A 16,933-nucleotide genomic window follows, 5' to 3' on the forward strand; every position below is an offset into this window, starting at 1 on the left:
TCCCAATTTAATATTCTTTCTGTCTTCCCCAACAATTATAGCAGGTTTTAAGTGTTATTATTGTATTAGAATTAGATATTACTATCATTATTATAATTAGTTTAATAGTAGGAAGAAGGGACTGAGGGTGGGAGGAAGTTGTGTTTTTTTAAGAAGCTCTGGTTTTACTGTGATTATTAGATTAATTTTTGAATTTGGAGTTTGTTAAATTATTTTGATTGCTTAACATATGGGTAAGGGAAGGGCAGGATAGAGAAACAGCAGTAGATTTTGATAACACCTGGAGGGCCAGTGCCAGACTGGGATCCAAGTGATTGGGGGTAGAGGGAGGTATGGTGATGGAAGGAAGTATTGGAATGGAAGGAGATGGAGATACAGCTAGGCTTGGTCTCCTTCCAACTTTTGTCCCATCTCAAAACATGTTGGTGAGAGGGCTAGGAAAGTAAACCCTTCTCTGACACTGATGTTGTGCAGAGTTGCATTGCAGCACAAGATGTAAGCTGGCATGTGTGACTGAGATCTGGGTGAGGGCAGGCAAGACAATCACCTTAAAAGAGCTGATACCCCCCATCCCGTTTCAGTCTAGCAGTCCTGGGGCAGCAGGGGGGAGGTGTTCATCAAAGAGGCATTCTCCTTCAGGGCACTCTCTGTCCCAAAGATCTCAAATATTGACTGTGTTGGCCTGGTCTTGGATGTTGAGGAGAATTTGGCTGTCTGGCTGGTGTATGAACCACCTAGCACCCCAGCAGACAGCCTACCAAGCCTGCTGGAGGTGGTAGTGGGCTGGGCCTTGGAGTTCCCAAGGCTGATAGTTCTGGGAGACTTCAAACATCCATACTGCTGCCTCCACACAGGTGGCAGATGTGGTGTCTTCCATGGCAGCACTGAGACTCTCACAGATTGTATCAAGTCCCACACACCAAGCAGGCCACACACTGGATTTGATCTTCAGCACAGGGATATAGATCTGACAACTCTTGATGGACTGCCTTGGTCAGATCATTTTGCCCTGAAGGTCTGGCAGCGTATCCCAGCTGCCTCCTGTCTAGGCAGTTAAGCAGATTTATGCTCACCACAGAGACTAATGGAGTCCATTGGATTCCAGAATGCTCTGTGGGATCCAGTGCCTCCCAGTGATTCATTAGATGCAGTGATAGTGGACTGGAATACCCATCTTTCTGAAGTCATTGATAGAATTGCTCCCTGATGTCCTTTTTGCTCCCACCCCAAGCTAGCTCCATGGTATACCATGGAACTTAGGGGAATGAAGTGGGTGCTTAGACAACTATAGCAAATTTGGCATCAGTCTTGTGACAAAAGCTGCAAGAACATCTTCTAGGATGTTTATGAATAGCCTATGAGATGGGAATGAAAGGGAATTTTATACAGCCTTCATTGAATCCACTAGCTCTCATCCAGCACATTTAGAATAATTAGGACTTTAATATCCTTTACATAAAGAACCCAAAGTGTTACAAATTCGGCCATCAGCTGTGAGGCCTTTGTGAGCTTTTTCACAGATAAAGTCTTGTCATTCCACCATGACCTGCCTGCCAACATTGAATACTGTACATGAGCTAGATGCCCCTTGACTGTCTTTGGATTCAGTACTAGACACCTTCAGCTGACTCTCCTGGGCTGATGTTGACAGGATTCTGGGTGCTGTAAAGCCAATTACTTGCCTCTTAGAGGAAGCCAGTTTGGAATAGTGGTTAAGAGTGGTAGATGCTAATCTGGAGAACTGAGTTTGATTTCCCACTCTTCAACATGAAGCTGCTGGGTGATGTTGGGACAGTCATAGTTCTCTCAGAGCTGTTCTCTCAAGGGCAGTTCTCTCAGAGCTCTCTCAGCCCCACCTACTTCACAGGGTGTCTGTTGTGGGGAGAGGAAGGGAAGGAGATTGTAAATTGCTCTGATACACTGTGTGAAGGGCAGGATATAAATCCAACTTTTCTCCTTTTTCTTAAACCTGTGTTTGTCGTGGCTGGTGAAAACCAGTGATGTGGGAATATGAGGCCCCTGGTAGACATTATCAACTTGTCCCGTAGTTTAGAGGTCTATGCGGTGTGATTAAAGGAGGCTGTAGTAATACTGTTCCTAAAGAAGCCATCCTTGGATCCCACTGATCCTTCCAATTAATGCCCAGTCTGAAATCTCTCATTTCTGGGTAAAGTCATTGAGACAGTGGCAGCAGAGCAACTTCAGAGTTTCTTGAAGGTCACATTGGTTCTGGATCATTCCAGCCCAGCTTCTGCCTGGGCCACAGGATGGAGACTGTGCTGGTCACCCTCACAGATGACCTCCATAGACCGCTTGGACCAAGGCAGGTCAGTGCTGTAGTTATTGCTTGACTTGACAGTGGCATTCAACATGTTTGATCATGATCTGTTGACCCACTGCCTCACCAACTCAGGAATTTGTGGGATAGCCTTACCCCACCCCCAGTTTCTCAGTCCAAGGCCAGGGACAGAGGATGGCACTAGGAGAGAGGTCAGGGACAGAGGGTGGCACTAGGACAGAGGGTGGCACTAGGTGTGGGGCTGGGATGCCATCAGTTGAGAGCCAGTTTGGTGTAGTGGTCAAGTGTGCGGACTCTTATCTGGAAGAACTGGGTTTGATTCCCCACTCCTCCACTTGCACCTGCTAGCATGGTCTTGGGTCAGCCATATCTCTGACAGAGGTTGTCCTTGAAAGGGCAGCTGCTGTGAGAGCCCTCTCCAGCCCCACCCACCTCACAGGGTGTTTGTTGTGGGGGAGGAAGGTAAAGGAGATTGTGAGCCGCTCTGAGACTCTTCGGAGTGGAGGGCAGGATATAAATCCAATATCTTCTTCTTCTTCTTCTTCAGTATGTTGATTACACCAAACTGTATCTGTTGGTGGATGGAGAGATGGACATTACCTCAAGAAAATTTGGCTTAGGGGCTAGAGGCTGTGGTGGAATGGCTGAAACAGAGCTGACTGAGACTGAATCCATCAAAGACAGAGGTTCTGTGGCTGAGTAGGAGGGATCCCTGAGTAGGAGGGACTCCAGCCCTTGATGGTGTGCCTTTAACACCGGCAGTGGCACCAAGAGCCTGGGTGTGTTTCTGGATGCCCCCAGCTATGCCAGGTACAGCAACTGGCCCTCTTCCTGTCTTGTCCTGACCTAGCCACAGTAATCCATGCAACAGTTACCTCCAGACTAGACTACTGTAACTTGCCGTATGCTGGGCTACTCTTGAGACTGACTTGGAAATTACAACTGCTCAGGAATGTAGTGGTATGGGTTCTTACTGGAAGGAACCCCACTGGAAGAAGCCCCATGGATAGTGCACATTCAACGCATGCTTTGCCAGCTGCATTGGGCTCCAGGTTGAATACTGGGTCAGGTTCAAGGTCTGAGACCATTGTATTTATAGGACTGTCTCTCCTGCTCTGGAGAGAAGGACCTACTGGTAATCCCTGGCCCAAAATATATCTGGCTGTCTTCAACCAGCTCCAGCCTGGTGGAATTCTCTGCCAAATGACATCTATGGCCTATGAGACCCATTGCAATTCTGCAGGGCCTGTAAGGCAGAGATATTCTGCCTCACTTACAGCTGAGGACAGCAACAGTTTCCATCTTGCCTGTCCTGTCCTTTCTCTCTCCGTCCTCCCATGGTGTAGTGCTAATGTGGTTTATTTAAGCAGCATACTGAAATTATTGTATTGTCTATTGTTTAAATTGTTTTAATTCTACTGAATGTATTTCACTGTAACTGCTGTTCACTGCTTTGAGCCTTGTATGCAGGGGAGGGTAGTCTATACATCAACTTTATAAATAAATATAACTATTACCATGCAGTGTGGACAAGTAACATGCTGTAGTTTTGCTTTGTGACATCAGTTAGCCAAATGTTTGTCTTCCAACAGCTCTTTAATTCTGTGGAAGTGACCCACTCAGTACATGAAAGGGAATATTGTATGGTACTACCATTTTCTTTTTTGGTGTTTATTGAACCTCAAATATGGCTTTTTAAAATTCCTTCTCATTAGTTTCTATTTTAGGACCTCTTTATCCCATCTACCTCTGTTAACTTTTGCAAGCCTTTTCTACTTCAAGCTTCCTGCTGTTTGGTGCCCCAGTCACAGGAACCTTCTGAAGAGCCCGTCTAAACAGAATTCTCTATTACAAGGGTGGCCAAACTTGCTTAACATAAGAGCCACATAGAATAAACTTCAGATGGTTGAGAGTCACAAGACATGAACAAACATTACACATGTCTTTATTAAAACTCTTAATACTTTATTTGCACAGAAAGATAAAACACGTATGTATGCATTTTAGAACACAACCGTGCTACAAGGAGACTTTTAAAAAAAATACTAGCATAGGGTAAGGTTGGGGAATTATTTTTTTGCACCAGTGGGAAAAGGAAACACACATGTACCACATAAATCACTGATCACTATTTGCATCTCTTTGCCTTGACACCAAGTTTAGTAAATACAGCTCCTACAAGAGCTATAAAACTAAGGGGGGAACCCTGTGCTGCCCTCTTTAATTCTTTCTCTCCTTCCAGTGGCTCGCTCAGCTCTTGAGCTCCCTTTCCCCACTCTAGGTCTCCCAGGAGACCTCTATGGTAGAGGAGAAGAGCTTGCAAGCATGCCTATTTCACCCTCCTTCCACACACTGAGGGAATAGTTGCTCAGAGGCTGACAGAGGCCCCAATGCTAAGCATGCTTACATGAGAGTAAGTCTGTGTTAAGTTCCTCCGTGACCTCCAAGAGCTGCACAAGATGTGTGAAAGAGCTGTAGGTGGCTCCCAAGCCACAGTTTGGCCACCCCTGCTTTATAGCCTTGAGCTTATCCATAGGCAACATAGGTCCATCATTAGCTACTAGCCAAGATGGCTAAAGGCAACCTCCACAATTAGAGGCAGTTGACCTGTGAATAACAGTGTCAGGAGGCAAGATCAAGGAAAGACTTCCTTCTGTGCCCTGTTTTCAGCCCTCCAGGACAACAACCAGTGTGAGACAGGATGGTGTACTAGATGAACCACTGATCTGATCCAGCAGGGTTCTTCTTACGTTCTTATGATGGGTAGGAATTCATTCTGCAGTTTGTGTGTTTGGCTTGGTTTATTCTTTTCTTTGCATGTGTTGGAATTCTATATCAATTAACAGGTTCTGTTTTGCAAAATTGTATGTTGTTGGCTTGCCAGGTGCTGAAAATTAGTACTTAGGCAGTTCCAAATGCACTTTAAATAGATGGTAATGTAAGGACCACTTCCCCACTCTCATTCCTACTTACCACATCCCACAAACACCAAAGCACATAGGTTGCTTGGAGAGGAAACTGTGTGATGGCTTAGCAATGGGTAACCCCATGAGAAGTCTGTAGTATAAATGGAATATCACGCAAGATGAATACTGCTACATGGTACCCTATGTCAGTCAGAATGAGTATGGAGCAAAACCATATGACAGCAGCCGATATGCATGGAGGGCCATTGCCATGTGCATAAAGTTCTGAACAGCCTTCGCTGGATTATGCGAAGTGGGATTAAAACAGTCAAACTTTGGTGCATCTCCAATAAAGAAGGCTTGTTAGACAAGCATGGTAGAGGATATAGAATTTGATCAAAATCATTATTTTTATGTGCACGGAAGAGGTCTCTTGTGAATTCACATGGTGCAGGCCTCTTGTGAATTTTCAGAAGCTCTTACAGTCTTGCAAAGGACATGCAAGCAGTGCTCAGTTCTTGTGCAGTGCTGCAGTGGATCCTGGGATTAGGGCCGGTGCTGGGGCTTTTGCCACTCCCAGCAAGGTTCTGCCCCCCACCCCTCCAGCGGGGGAGAGCCCCCAGGCGTATGCCCAAATGCGGGCCCTTTTGCATGTCCCCCCCCTCGCTCATATGGAGAAGCTGAGCAGGGCCGGATGGAGTCCTCCATGCAAATACCTCCCCCCCGGGTCAAGCTCCCCGCAGCGTTTACACAGAGGTTTCCTCACTCCTGCTCGAGCTCCCCGCAGCACGGGGAAGTTGAGGAGGGCTGGATGGCCGTGTTTGCACAGTGGACTCCTCTTGAAAGCTCACCACGCAAAGCCTCCCCCCTTGACTTTCCTGCAGCGTGAGAAAAGTCTACCGCGGGGGAAAGTGGCAGCATGGAGCCTCTGCCTTGCTCTCAGGCTGGGAAGGCAGCTTGGGAGTGAGGCCTCTTTCCTCTGCCGGTGTCTTGGGCGGGGGAAAGACATGGCGGACCAGCTGGCCTGTGGGGAGGGAGCGCCTAGCAACACCCCGTAGGCCATGCAGCACCCTAGGCAGCCATCTACATTGCCTACTCCCATGCACCAGCCTTGCCTGGGATTCAGTGTTGGGAACAAACACTTCCTCAGTTGTTGCAAGCCCCAGGCAATAGCTTGAATTTCATTTGCAACTGGATCAGCCCTGTGATGGACTCTAGAAGAGCAGAATGCTTTTCTAATACTGTGTGCAAAGGCACCCTCCATTTGAATCCCTCAGTGAACGTGAGGAACTGTTGCATTCTGTCCAACTGGACAACTTTTTTTGACTCCTTAAAATATTTGGTAATACAGCTGCAATTAATAGAATGCTGTGCATGAGTTAAGATGGTATTCATGGTCTCGACACAATCCGTGCGCATGCGCCTGAGATTTACAGACGGAGGGATTTAACGATGTCGTTTCAAAACTAATTCAGTCTTTTAAGGTATGCTTTCCGTGGTGTAACCTCTTTGGCCTTCTTATTAAAGGGTCTGGGGTGGGGGGAAGCATAGAAAAAAAGGAAGTGAGCTTTCAAAATGATTAAGTGAATTAGAAATTAATCCATACCACCCAGCTAATCTCTATAGTATATATTGAACCCAAAAGAAAAATTCTTTGCAAGCAGGAAATGCCAGTCATGGGAACGAGAGGAGAAGTTAGTGCTGATATTGGACAGAGGCTTGGTCCGGAATAGGGGGAGGGGTTGAAATTAAACGCCTTTTTGAGGGATCATGGTCCCTAAGAGACTGTGTCAACTGCCAAGCCCAGGACTGTGTTAATAAGGAACACTTTAAGAATGTGTTTAGCCCCCCCCCCCAAAAAAAAATGTTCTGAGTTAGACTTTGTTTGTACTGGACCACTTTGAAGATTTTAAAAAATTTGAACTCCGACATACTTCATACATTTTAACAAGGTTTAAATTCAAACCGGTCCAAGGACTTTTTTCACCAAGGCTTCTAACAACTTTGAGTCTAAACACTGCCTCCTTTGAGGGTTTCAGCACAGAGGCTTGGTTTATTAAAAATGTATTTATTGAACATGAGTCACAAAAAAGGCAAAGGACAGAATGCCAGATATCCAATGTCTAGCATGAAATAATGTTTTGGGGGGCTTTTATTCCTCCAGGATTTTCTTTGTCTCTTTTTATTCAGCGCAACAGAGAGAGCGGGCAGAACCATACCTTACATTCGAAAAGTTCATGCATTCCAAAGTTATCAGCCTTCCTTCTCCAACTCATCCACCCTTTCCAATTTTGAATGATACTGTATCATAAAATAATTACTTGCAGGATAGATGGGAGGAGATAATTTTGCAAATACCCTCTGGGACAAAAGAATAATAGTTTATGTTACAGACAGACATGTCCAATGTTAGACATTTTCTAGGTTATAACAGTATTAATGTTTCATGTCAAGTTTTCTTTAGGTCTTTTGGGCAGAACACTCCCAGTCCATTCTGACTATAGTCAGAGCCCCTGTGCCCACCCCCCTCCCCGCCACTGCCCTTTTCATCTCTCTGGCTTTAGTTTTTCCAGGCATAAGGTACTCCTACGAGTGATTTCTGTATCTGATTTATGCGTGTGAGAACATGTTTGAACTGCCTGTTTGTAAAGGATCAGATTGAGCAAAGAAAACACTTGCATATTAAGATTCCAAGTTTAAAGCCTGCAGGAAAAGCAAGCTGTGAAATCGGTTACATTTATATCTTGCTTTGGAAGGTTGCTCGGAGCTTCATCTTGTGTGATTTTTTTCCCCAAGGCAGTCTTTTCTCCCTGGAGTCACCAGGCTAAATTCTAATGGAGTATTAGAATGTCCCATTGCAGGGCTGTACCTGGCCCTTAACATTTTCAGGTAGAGCCAGACTGTCTCTAGACAACTTTTGTTAGGAGAGAATGCTGACACCAAAGCTGAGGTAGTTTAGCTAGGGAAGATTCAGCCTGAAGAAGTTGTTGGCTATCCTTTCGTTAAATTTTTCCTTATTTCTCCTTACAGGGCCTGTAAAACAGAGCTATTTCACCAGTTGAGGCAAAAAGGTAGTCCTTGTTCAAGGACCAGTCGTTTCCGACTCTGGGGTGATGTCACATTTAGTTGAGGTAGTGGACATCTAATAAGGATGAGTCTCTCCTGCTAAAATCTGTTCAAACTGTATTTTTAAACAGTCAGCTTAAATCATCACTGAGCAGACCTAGTTGTTAAACATCTGACCAGACCCAAGGAAACCATGTCTGCCATCTTAATGTTATTTAATAGCTTTTAAATTGCTGTAATTTTAGATTTTAGAGACAATTTATTATATCATGTATCTTTCTGTATGATTTTATGCTGTAACCCACCCTGAGCCCACTTTGGCAGGAAGGGCAGGATAGAAATCACATTAATTAATTAATTAGGATCACCTTATTCATAGTCATGGTGCTGAAGGAGATTTTTTTTAGAAATCCAGAAATTTAACTGAAAACAACTAACATTCACTAAATGGATACTGTCCTGTCAGAAATTTGAGTCCTGCCTGGTAGGAGTGGGGAATGAATCTTATAATAAGCACAAAGTATGGCATATTTGCTCAGTGTAGATGTATGAGAAGGTCCCCAGTTCAATCCGTGGTATCCCCGGGTCAATGATCTCAGAGAGCAGGTGTTGGGAAATACCCTAGAGAGCTGTTTCAGGTCACAATAATTAGCTAGATGTACCAGTGGTTTGATTTGTCATTAGCTAATGTTATTGTTCATAAAATATTAACCATGGATCAATGCAAAACATGGTTTGCGAACTATGGTTACAAACCCTAGTTTTCAGGCATAACTGACAATTTCCAATGTAATACTTAACCAGAGTTCAGTGTTACGTCTGCATTGAGCAGCTGTTAGAAAGAATGGTTGCTTATATTTAAAAGAGGAATTTAATTTTTTTTAAAACACTGTGCCTGTCCTCTTAATTTCCTGCACTGTCCATTCAAATTGACCAGCATCCTTTGAAACTAGTCTTCACCAATCTAAAGCTTCAGGAGGTCTGCCAATTAAATATTTCACAGCCCTACTTACATTGAATTTCTTTGTCTTTCATCCCTTTTCCTCCTCTCTAGAATTCTTCAGAGAACTGCTTGAGAATGCAGAGAAATCCTTGAACGACATGTTTGTAAGGACTTATGGCCTCCTGTACATGCAGAACTCAGAAATGTTTAAGGACCTCTTTGTCGAGCTGAAGAGATACTACACAGATGGGAATGTCAACTTAGAGGAAATGCTCAATGACTTCTGGGCCCGTCTCCTGGAGCGCATGTTCCGCCTAGTCAATCCCCAGTATCATTTCTCAGATGAATACCTGGAATGTGTCAGCAAGTACACGGAGCAACTGAAACCATTTGGGGATGTTCCACGGAAGCTGAAACTGCAGGTGACCCGAGCATTTGTGGCAGCTCGCACCTTTGCACAAGGCCTGGCAGTGGCGAGAGATGTCATTGCCAGAGTATCAGTGGTGAGTTCAAATGTCATTGTTTTAGCTCCTCTCTAGAGCTTGGCTTATATGACCTGGGTTGGTGAAGCCGTATGGTCCATGAGGAAACCTGCCTTCTGCGTGTCCAGCTATGGGCAGGCTCTTGGGCCAGTGATACAAATGGTAGATGCATTTCAGTAGCCTTATTTTTAAAAATCTAGTAACCCCAACATGCAAACAGTTGGGTGAGATATTCTCATAAAATGGTGGTCTTTCCTGTTATCTATGGGTGTGCCCCAGTCATTGAACCTATCCCTCCACTAAATTGACATGCAAGCCTGGTGCAGGAACTTCTTCTGTAGTTAAGACCCTTCCCACTCCACTTTGTCTTGTGCTGTTTTCACCCTTTGTTCCTATTTTGGAACTGTGATGCAGCACTATATCTGCACTGTTGTGAATGGTAGCCTTGCAGGAATTTGAGGTTGGCCTCAGAAACTGAAGCCCAGGGTTTGTCTTATGTACAGCCAAAGCCACCTAAAGTTATTGTGATTTTAGAGGGAAAATAAGGACTTGCTTCAGCCTTGCACAACTGATGTTCTTTCCTTATCCCCTGAGTTCTTGTTTTTCAAACTTTCTAGTGTCTGGATCTCCCTTTTTCATCCAGGATACCAGGGATGTTGGATGTTGGAGGTCTCCAATTGCTCATTCCTTCCAGACCTCATTTTGGGCAGGAGCTCACAGGAGTGGAGCTCCAGAACCTCTAAATTTTATTGTGCTCTTTTTTTCTTAACAACCCTCCCCCTCCCAATATACATGCTTCTGGGCTCTATTGTTCAAACCCCCTGTGAGAATTTTGCTGAACTCTTAAGATTTTCCCCACAAATAATCAAAACATAAAGCAGACAGATAGCAATCTTCGTCATGCCACTGTGGCCACTGTGGTAGTAGCTTTATTATGACAATTATAATTCAAGAAGCATTTTAAGGTAGATGCTGAGCTGATATAATTTAGTACACCTTCCAGTGATGTCGGGGTGTGTGACATATGCAAATAAGTTGTGCTACTGAGCTCCAGCACCTCTTTTTCTACAAAATGACCCCTGGATTTCCTTCCATTTATTCCTCTATTCCATTTTTTATTCTGGCTTTCCTCCAAGGAGTGGAGGGCTGGGTGGACTGTGAGTGTGTCTGGCCTAAGACTCACCCATTGAGGTTGGTAGCAAGAATGAGAATTTGTCCAGCACTCTGAACTCTGCATTTGGGGGAAGGGCTGTGCCTCAGTGATCAAGCATTTGCTTTGCTTCAGTGCAATCTCAGGTAGCCATTATTTGGAAAGACCTTTGTCTGCCAGAATGTCCTGGCAACTAGGTAGGAGGCAAGTCCCAGCAACCACAGGGTTTCACAGCAGGGGTGCTCAGGTCACAATCTAATGCCAAAAACCAGGTTCCAATAACACAACCCAAATGCAAGGTCAGAAGGCAGGCCAAGGTCTCAGTCCAGGGTCAAAGCACGTGTTCCAAAGGCAGGGTTTGAAAGTAGCCCAAAGGTCGGGTAACAAGAATCCACAAATCAATCTCAAGCAAGTCAGGCAACTGGTGGAACCATCAGCAAGGCTAAAGACACGTTGATCCCACACTGCGGCCTTATATAGGGTGTTTTACTGCAGGTGAGGCAGGTCCCATCTCAAGCTTCTTTCTGCAAGCTGCATCAGCTCCTTTACTCCTGAGGAGTGGTAAGGCCAGATCCCACAATAACATATTGGTTTCCCCTGGTATTTCCTCAGCAGAAGAACGCCACAGCTACCAAACATGCACTCCTGTGCCCAATCCAAGTCTCAACTCTTGTCCTTCACCTTCTCTGTTCTTGGAGTCCCTCAGAAGACTGTGTTGGGTCTGGCAGCAGACAGATCAATGCAAATCCATGCTACAACCTCCTGGCTCAGAGGGCAGCACTGGGGCTAACTCAGGGTCCCTTTGGGAGGCCTGGAGACACCAGACTCACAGGGAGGATGTACAAAGGCAGGGCTTGGAGACAGGTTGTCTTCCTCTTCTGATGAGAACTCACTTTCCACCCCAAACCAGGGTGTTCCGTGACACTGAGGTTATGGAGAACCACTGCCAGTCATAGAATACTGAGCTAGATAAATCATTGGTCTTAAGCTTCATATGTTCTTCACACTGGCTCTGCCTTCAGCTTCTCTTCTAACTTCCTCCCTTAGCAGGGATCTCTTGACCTTATTGGTCTGGAGACGAAAGAAGAAGGGAAACCAACCTCTCTCTTGTTCATACACATACTCATGAATGCATACTAGGATAGATTTCAGCAATGTGAAGACACCATTTGGCTTGTGTTGTTTCTGGCCTGGTCCAATATGGCATAGAAGAGTTTCATAGGTCTACTCTCTGATGTCCAGTTAATTCAAACCAAATTTTACAAACTTGCTTTTATCCATGATTGCAAAACTGGTTTGAAACTAGACAACACTAACGTCTGTACCAGCCTCGCCCTGCACAAGTGGTGAATTTTCACATGGGGGAGGGCAGAATACCCCCCCCCCCAACCTTTAATAGTTAAGAACTTGACATGAAAAACATTCTTATTTATTTCTTTAGATATTTATACCCTGATTTCCTCTTCAGTGGAAACTCCAAGGGGCTTACAGCATCCTTTTCCTGTCCTCCATTTTATTTTCACAGCAGCAACCCTTTGAGATAGTTTAGGCTGTGACTGGCCCGTGGACACCCGGCTAGCTTTCATGGCTGAGTGTGGATCCAAACTTGGGTCTTCCAGCTGCATCATCTGACATGGTAACCACCACACCTTGTGAAAAATCTTCAGCTACACTCCTATATAGAGGAAAGGCAATTCAGTGATTTACTTCCTCTTTGGAAGGATCAAACAAAACTACTTTTTCCTTTGGCAAGTCCTGTGTGTATTTGCTGTAGATCCAGATCTCTCCAAAATTGTTCCATGAATGTCATACTCTTGATTCTGTATTTTCCCCCACCTTTGCAGCAGAAAGCATCTCTCTTGATTAGGTTATTTGGTTCCTTTCCTAAGCATGTTTACATGTTGGCCGTGGTCTGTTTTCCATACCTTGATTTCATGAATCCATTTTGAATTCCTATTTCCATTGTCTTGTTTGGAACACTTGGGAATGATTTGCAGCATGATGTGTGGAGGGGATTAAAGGCCCTTGTTCTTGCAGGCAAGATTGGGCTGTAATTGAACACAATTGTGTAATGTAGGAAGTGACTGTTTGGATGATCCTCTTAAGATGATTGCATATTTAAAAAAATACCTTGGCGAGAGTAGGCTGGTATAAACAAATTCAGCTGGCTTTGTAGACTGAAGAATTCAGCAGCAATTGAGGGCAGTGGGGGAAGATTTGTTTACTGCAGGCCTGGTTCGGAGCCAGCCTACACGTCACTGCTAGAGATCTGTGAGCCAGGGGTCTTGCTGTTTTTAAAAATATAAATAGCTGAAGTGGTCTCTCAATGAGGATTGAGGAAAAGGGGTTCAACCCTCTACCTTGCCTGTTTCACAGTCTTCATAGCTCCCTCCCCCAGTAACAGCTGGTCCTGTGTCAGAAAACAAATGCTTGCATGTTTTTCCTGTGGGGAAATACCCCATGGTGGAAGATTGGCATACAAAAAAGAGCTTGGGGAAATGTTGCTGCATTGGGCTGAATCAGAAATTCTATTCGCAGATCTTCTGTTGTCCTGTCCAGTTTGGTCCACATCACCTAGCGTATATAAAGTGAATTTATTCTGGGTTCTTAAACTGAAAATCCTATTCTTCAAAAGCCTGTTATCTGGCTTTCCCTCATAACTTTAAAACGAAACCTTGAAGCCATAGAGTCTAGAACAGGGTTGTCAAACATTCAGTCAGGGGGGCTGAATCAGGCCTCCGGAGGGCTCCTATCAGGCCCACGAGCAACTCACTGTTATCTGCTTCCTTCTCCCTCTGTTGCTTTTTTCTGCATCACAACTTGCTTTGCCAGACTTGTTTAATTGCACAGGAGCTACAGAGCAAAGCTTATCCCTTGAGGAGGAAGTGGGGGAAGGAGAGCTAGCTTTGCTAGACTCTCTCAATTGCACAGCAGAGCTACTGAGCCAAGCCTCTCTTCCTTCCATTGGCTGAAGCTCAACAAGCCAGTGAGGTGAATTAGGCTCTCTGTGTGTGTTTGTCTGTGTTCTTTATAAAGTTTATCTCCTCCTACCTGGCATTACATTTTATGACATGCATGGCCCAGCCCAATCCAGCCCTCATAACAAATGAGTTTGATGCCCCTGGTCTAGAAAAATACACAAATTAAAACAGTCCATGAATAGTCAGTGTGACTGATGACTGACGAAGGGATGGAACACTGATGTCCATGTTCCAAGTCCAGCATGCACATTTCTAACACCACACTAATTTGCTTAAGGCCAACAGAAGAGATGAGATTTTAATTGCCAGTGGACTTGTCAGCTTCTTAGCTGGTGCTAAGCCTCCCAGCTGTTGAAGGCACAGGTGGAAAGCACAAAAAAACTTTCACTACTTTAAGAAGTTGAATGGAGCTAGTTGTCTTTACTATGGTTTTTGATGTAGCAAAGTTTTAACTTGAGAATTGGTTTGGGAGAAGAGGAGAACTGCTGGGGGAGTATTCTTAGGCCCTTGGGATGGCTGAGTTTACGTTTAGTTAGATTAATCAAAAATCACAGGCCAATATGCACCTCACAAATTACAATTTAGTGAATCCTAGGTAATCTGCAAACATAGGTGAAATGTGTTTAACCTGCCATTTCTCACTCTCCTCACCCTTTTTTAATTGGTGTGACTTTTTAAAGCAGTCTTTCTTATATCTTTGTAATTTTCTTGATTATGAGAATTATTTCCTATATATTTTGTTCCCCCACCAGCACACTTATTTCCTCTCAAAAAATTGCACAAGGTGGGATGGGGATTCGGGCTATTATTGAACTCTTGACAGACATTAAAATCAACGGGTTTAAATTGCTGCCAAACGTGAACATTTCCTGCCCGAACCTCGAGGGCATTTTATTTTAAAAAAAGAAAAGGGGGGGGGGTATGTAAGCCAGATCCCAGAGTGACTCAAGGAGGACTGCAACTTGATACTTTGCAATTCAGAAATTTCCGTTTAATGAAGAACATATGGCACAAATGATGTGTCATTCAAAATTAGGCCTGAGCCGAAAAGATTTTGTTCCACATTCCATGTACATTTCTGGCAGCATTATAACACGCCCCCCTCTCCATTTCATCAGGGTTTTTTGGCGATTGCTTTGAAAGGGGTCAAAAGTGGTGGCCTGTTGAAGAAGCATTCTCCTAACCCAATGATGTCATCTTATTGCCAATCTTGAGTGGCTGCATAGGAGTTGTGACATCATCTTGTTCACTGGGCAACTGATGGAGGAAGTAATGGAAAGCGAATATGGGTGCCAAAGTGGCAACAATTAAGTAAAATGTTAATTTGTTAACTAGACCAATTCAAGGCCAAAACAGTACTAGATTTACAAGCACAGGCACTGGATTGTAAAAAAGGTGAACTTTTTATAGTTCAAGAATGGGGGTTGAAAACTATTCACCAGTACAGCTTCCAATCTAAAAATCAAAATAGGAGAATATTTGGCACAGACACGTTTAAAATAGCTTTGTCTCATTTGGGCTTTTCCTCATCCTGCCTCCATTTCCTTATTTGTTTATCTCACTAGTCTTGGAAAGCCAGAATACCCTCACAAATGATACCTAGATATGCTGAAAGGCAAGGGATGTTGCCTGCTATTGGGAAAAAAGAACCTGAACTCTGTGCCATGCTTCTCAGAAGCGCAGAAGGTCTTGTAGAGTCTTCAGTTTCTCAGTTTTCCTTTAAAAACCCCCACAAAGGTTATATGGTGGGCATGGGTTTGTGTATGTCAGTGAAGCTGAGAGCAATACCCAGCAGAGTCACTCGTGGAATGGGCATAGCTGAGACACCAGGCTAAGATGCACCCACCCCCTTCAGGGATCAATGGCCAGGGAGAAGAGAATTCAGAAGAAAATAGGCAGTTCCAGTGATGGCAATGGCAGTGACATTTCAGCTAACCCTGGTTACTGCTGTGGAGAAGAAGGCAATGGTAAATCTCTTCTTGTCATTTCTTACCATGAAAACCCTATGATGAAACAATCCAAAACAAAAAAAATATAATGCTGGAAGACAAGGACCACCAGATCAGATAGCAGTCAATCAACTATGGGGAAGGAAAGGAAAGGTCCCCTGTGCAAGCACCAGTCATTTCCGACTCTGGGGTGATGTTGCTTTCTCAACGTTTTCACGACAGCCTTACTATTCAAGATTGCCTATGCAAATGAAGCTGGACCGCCTATGTAGGAAATTTTATAGCAGCATTTTTAAAGCTTAAATATAATTTAAAATTATAAATTATTTATATGTGTTTTTTTATTTTATAATTATAAGGTATAATTATTGTGTTTTATAGATTGCAACAAAGCTGTAATGTCTGTGTGAATTATGAAAGCTATGGCTCATAGCTCAAGAGGCTACTGTTGTATTATTATTGTTGTATTCTGACTGTGAGCCACCCAGAGTCCGCATGGAGTGGGCGGCATATAAATTTAAAGTAAATAAATAAATAAAACCAAAAGGGACACTGTAACTAAGAAGTCAGAAGGCAATTGAGGCTGGAAAGGACACCCATGAAGGAGCTAGGAAACATCCTTAAGTGTAAGGATGTGTTACTGGTGACCAAGATCAATATCATTCATGCCATAGCATTCCTCATCACTCTGTATGAGTGTGAAAGCTGGATGACAAAGAAAGCTGACAGGAAGATTTCGCTTGAAATGTGGTGTTGGGGGAGAGTTTTACGGATACCATGGACCACCAAAAAGACAAATAAATGGATAAATAAGTGAGTTCCAGATCAAGTTACTTTCGCCCCTGGCTCTTGAGATATGGCTATTTGGCTAAACTGAGGCTATTGTACTTTGATCACATTCCACAAGATCAAATCAAGCCTGAATGCTCCCTAGAAGCTAAAATGACTAAACTGAGGCTATTATACTTTGATCACATTCCACAAGACTCATTGGAAAAGGCAATAATGCTAAGAAAATTAGAAGGTAGATGGAAAAGAGGAAGACCCATGTGAAATGGATTAATCAAGGAAGCCATGGCCCTCAGATCGGAAGACCTGAGTAAGGCTGTTAACGATAAGGTGTTTTGGAGTTCATTAATTCATAGGGTCATAATAAG

At 43.9% G+C, this 16,933-nt stretch overlaps 1 protein-coding gene across 1 annotated transcript in view; it reads left to right on the forward strand.

Moving 5' to 3' along the window:
• The window catches only part of GPC4 (glypican 4), an 88,673-nt gene that overhangs the window by 49,683 nt on the left and 22,057 nt on the right, over nucleotides 1-16,933 (forward strand). The window contains exon 3 of the mRNA XM_060250049.1: nucleotides 9,326-9,717. Coding sequence (XP_060106032.1) covers nucleotides 9,326-9,717 — 392 coding nt within the window. The remainder of the gene's footprint in view (nucleotides 1-9,325; nucleotides 9,718-16,933) is intronic.

Source organism: Heteronotia binoei, chromosome 11 (genome assembly GCF_032191835.1).
Source record: "Heteronotia binoei isolate CCM8104 ecotype False Entrance Well chromosome 11, APGP_CSIRO_Hbin_v1, whole genome shotgun sequence".
NCBI lineage: Eukaryota > Metazoa > Chordata > Lepidosauria > Squamata > Gekkonidae > Heteronotia > Heteronotia binoei.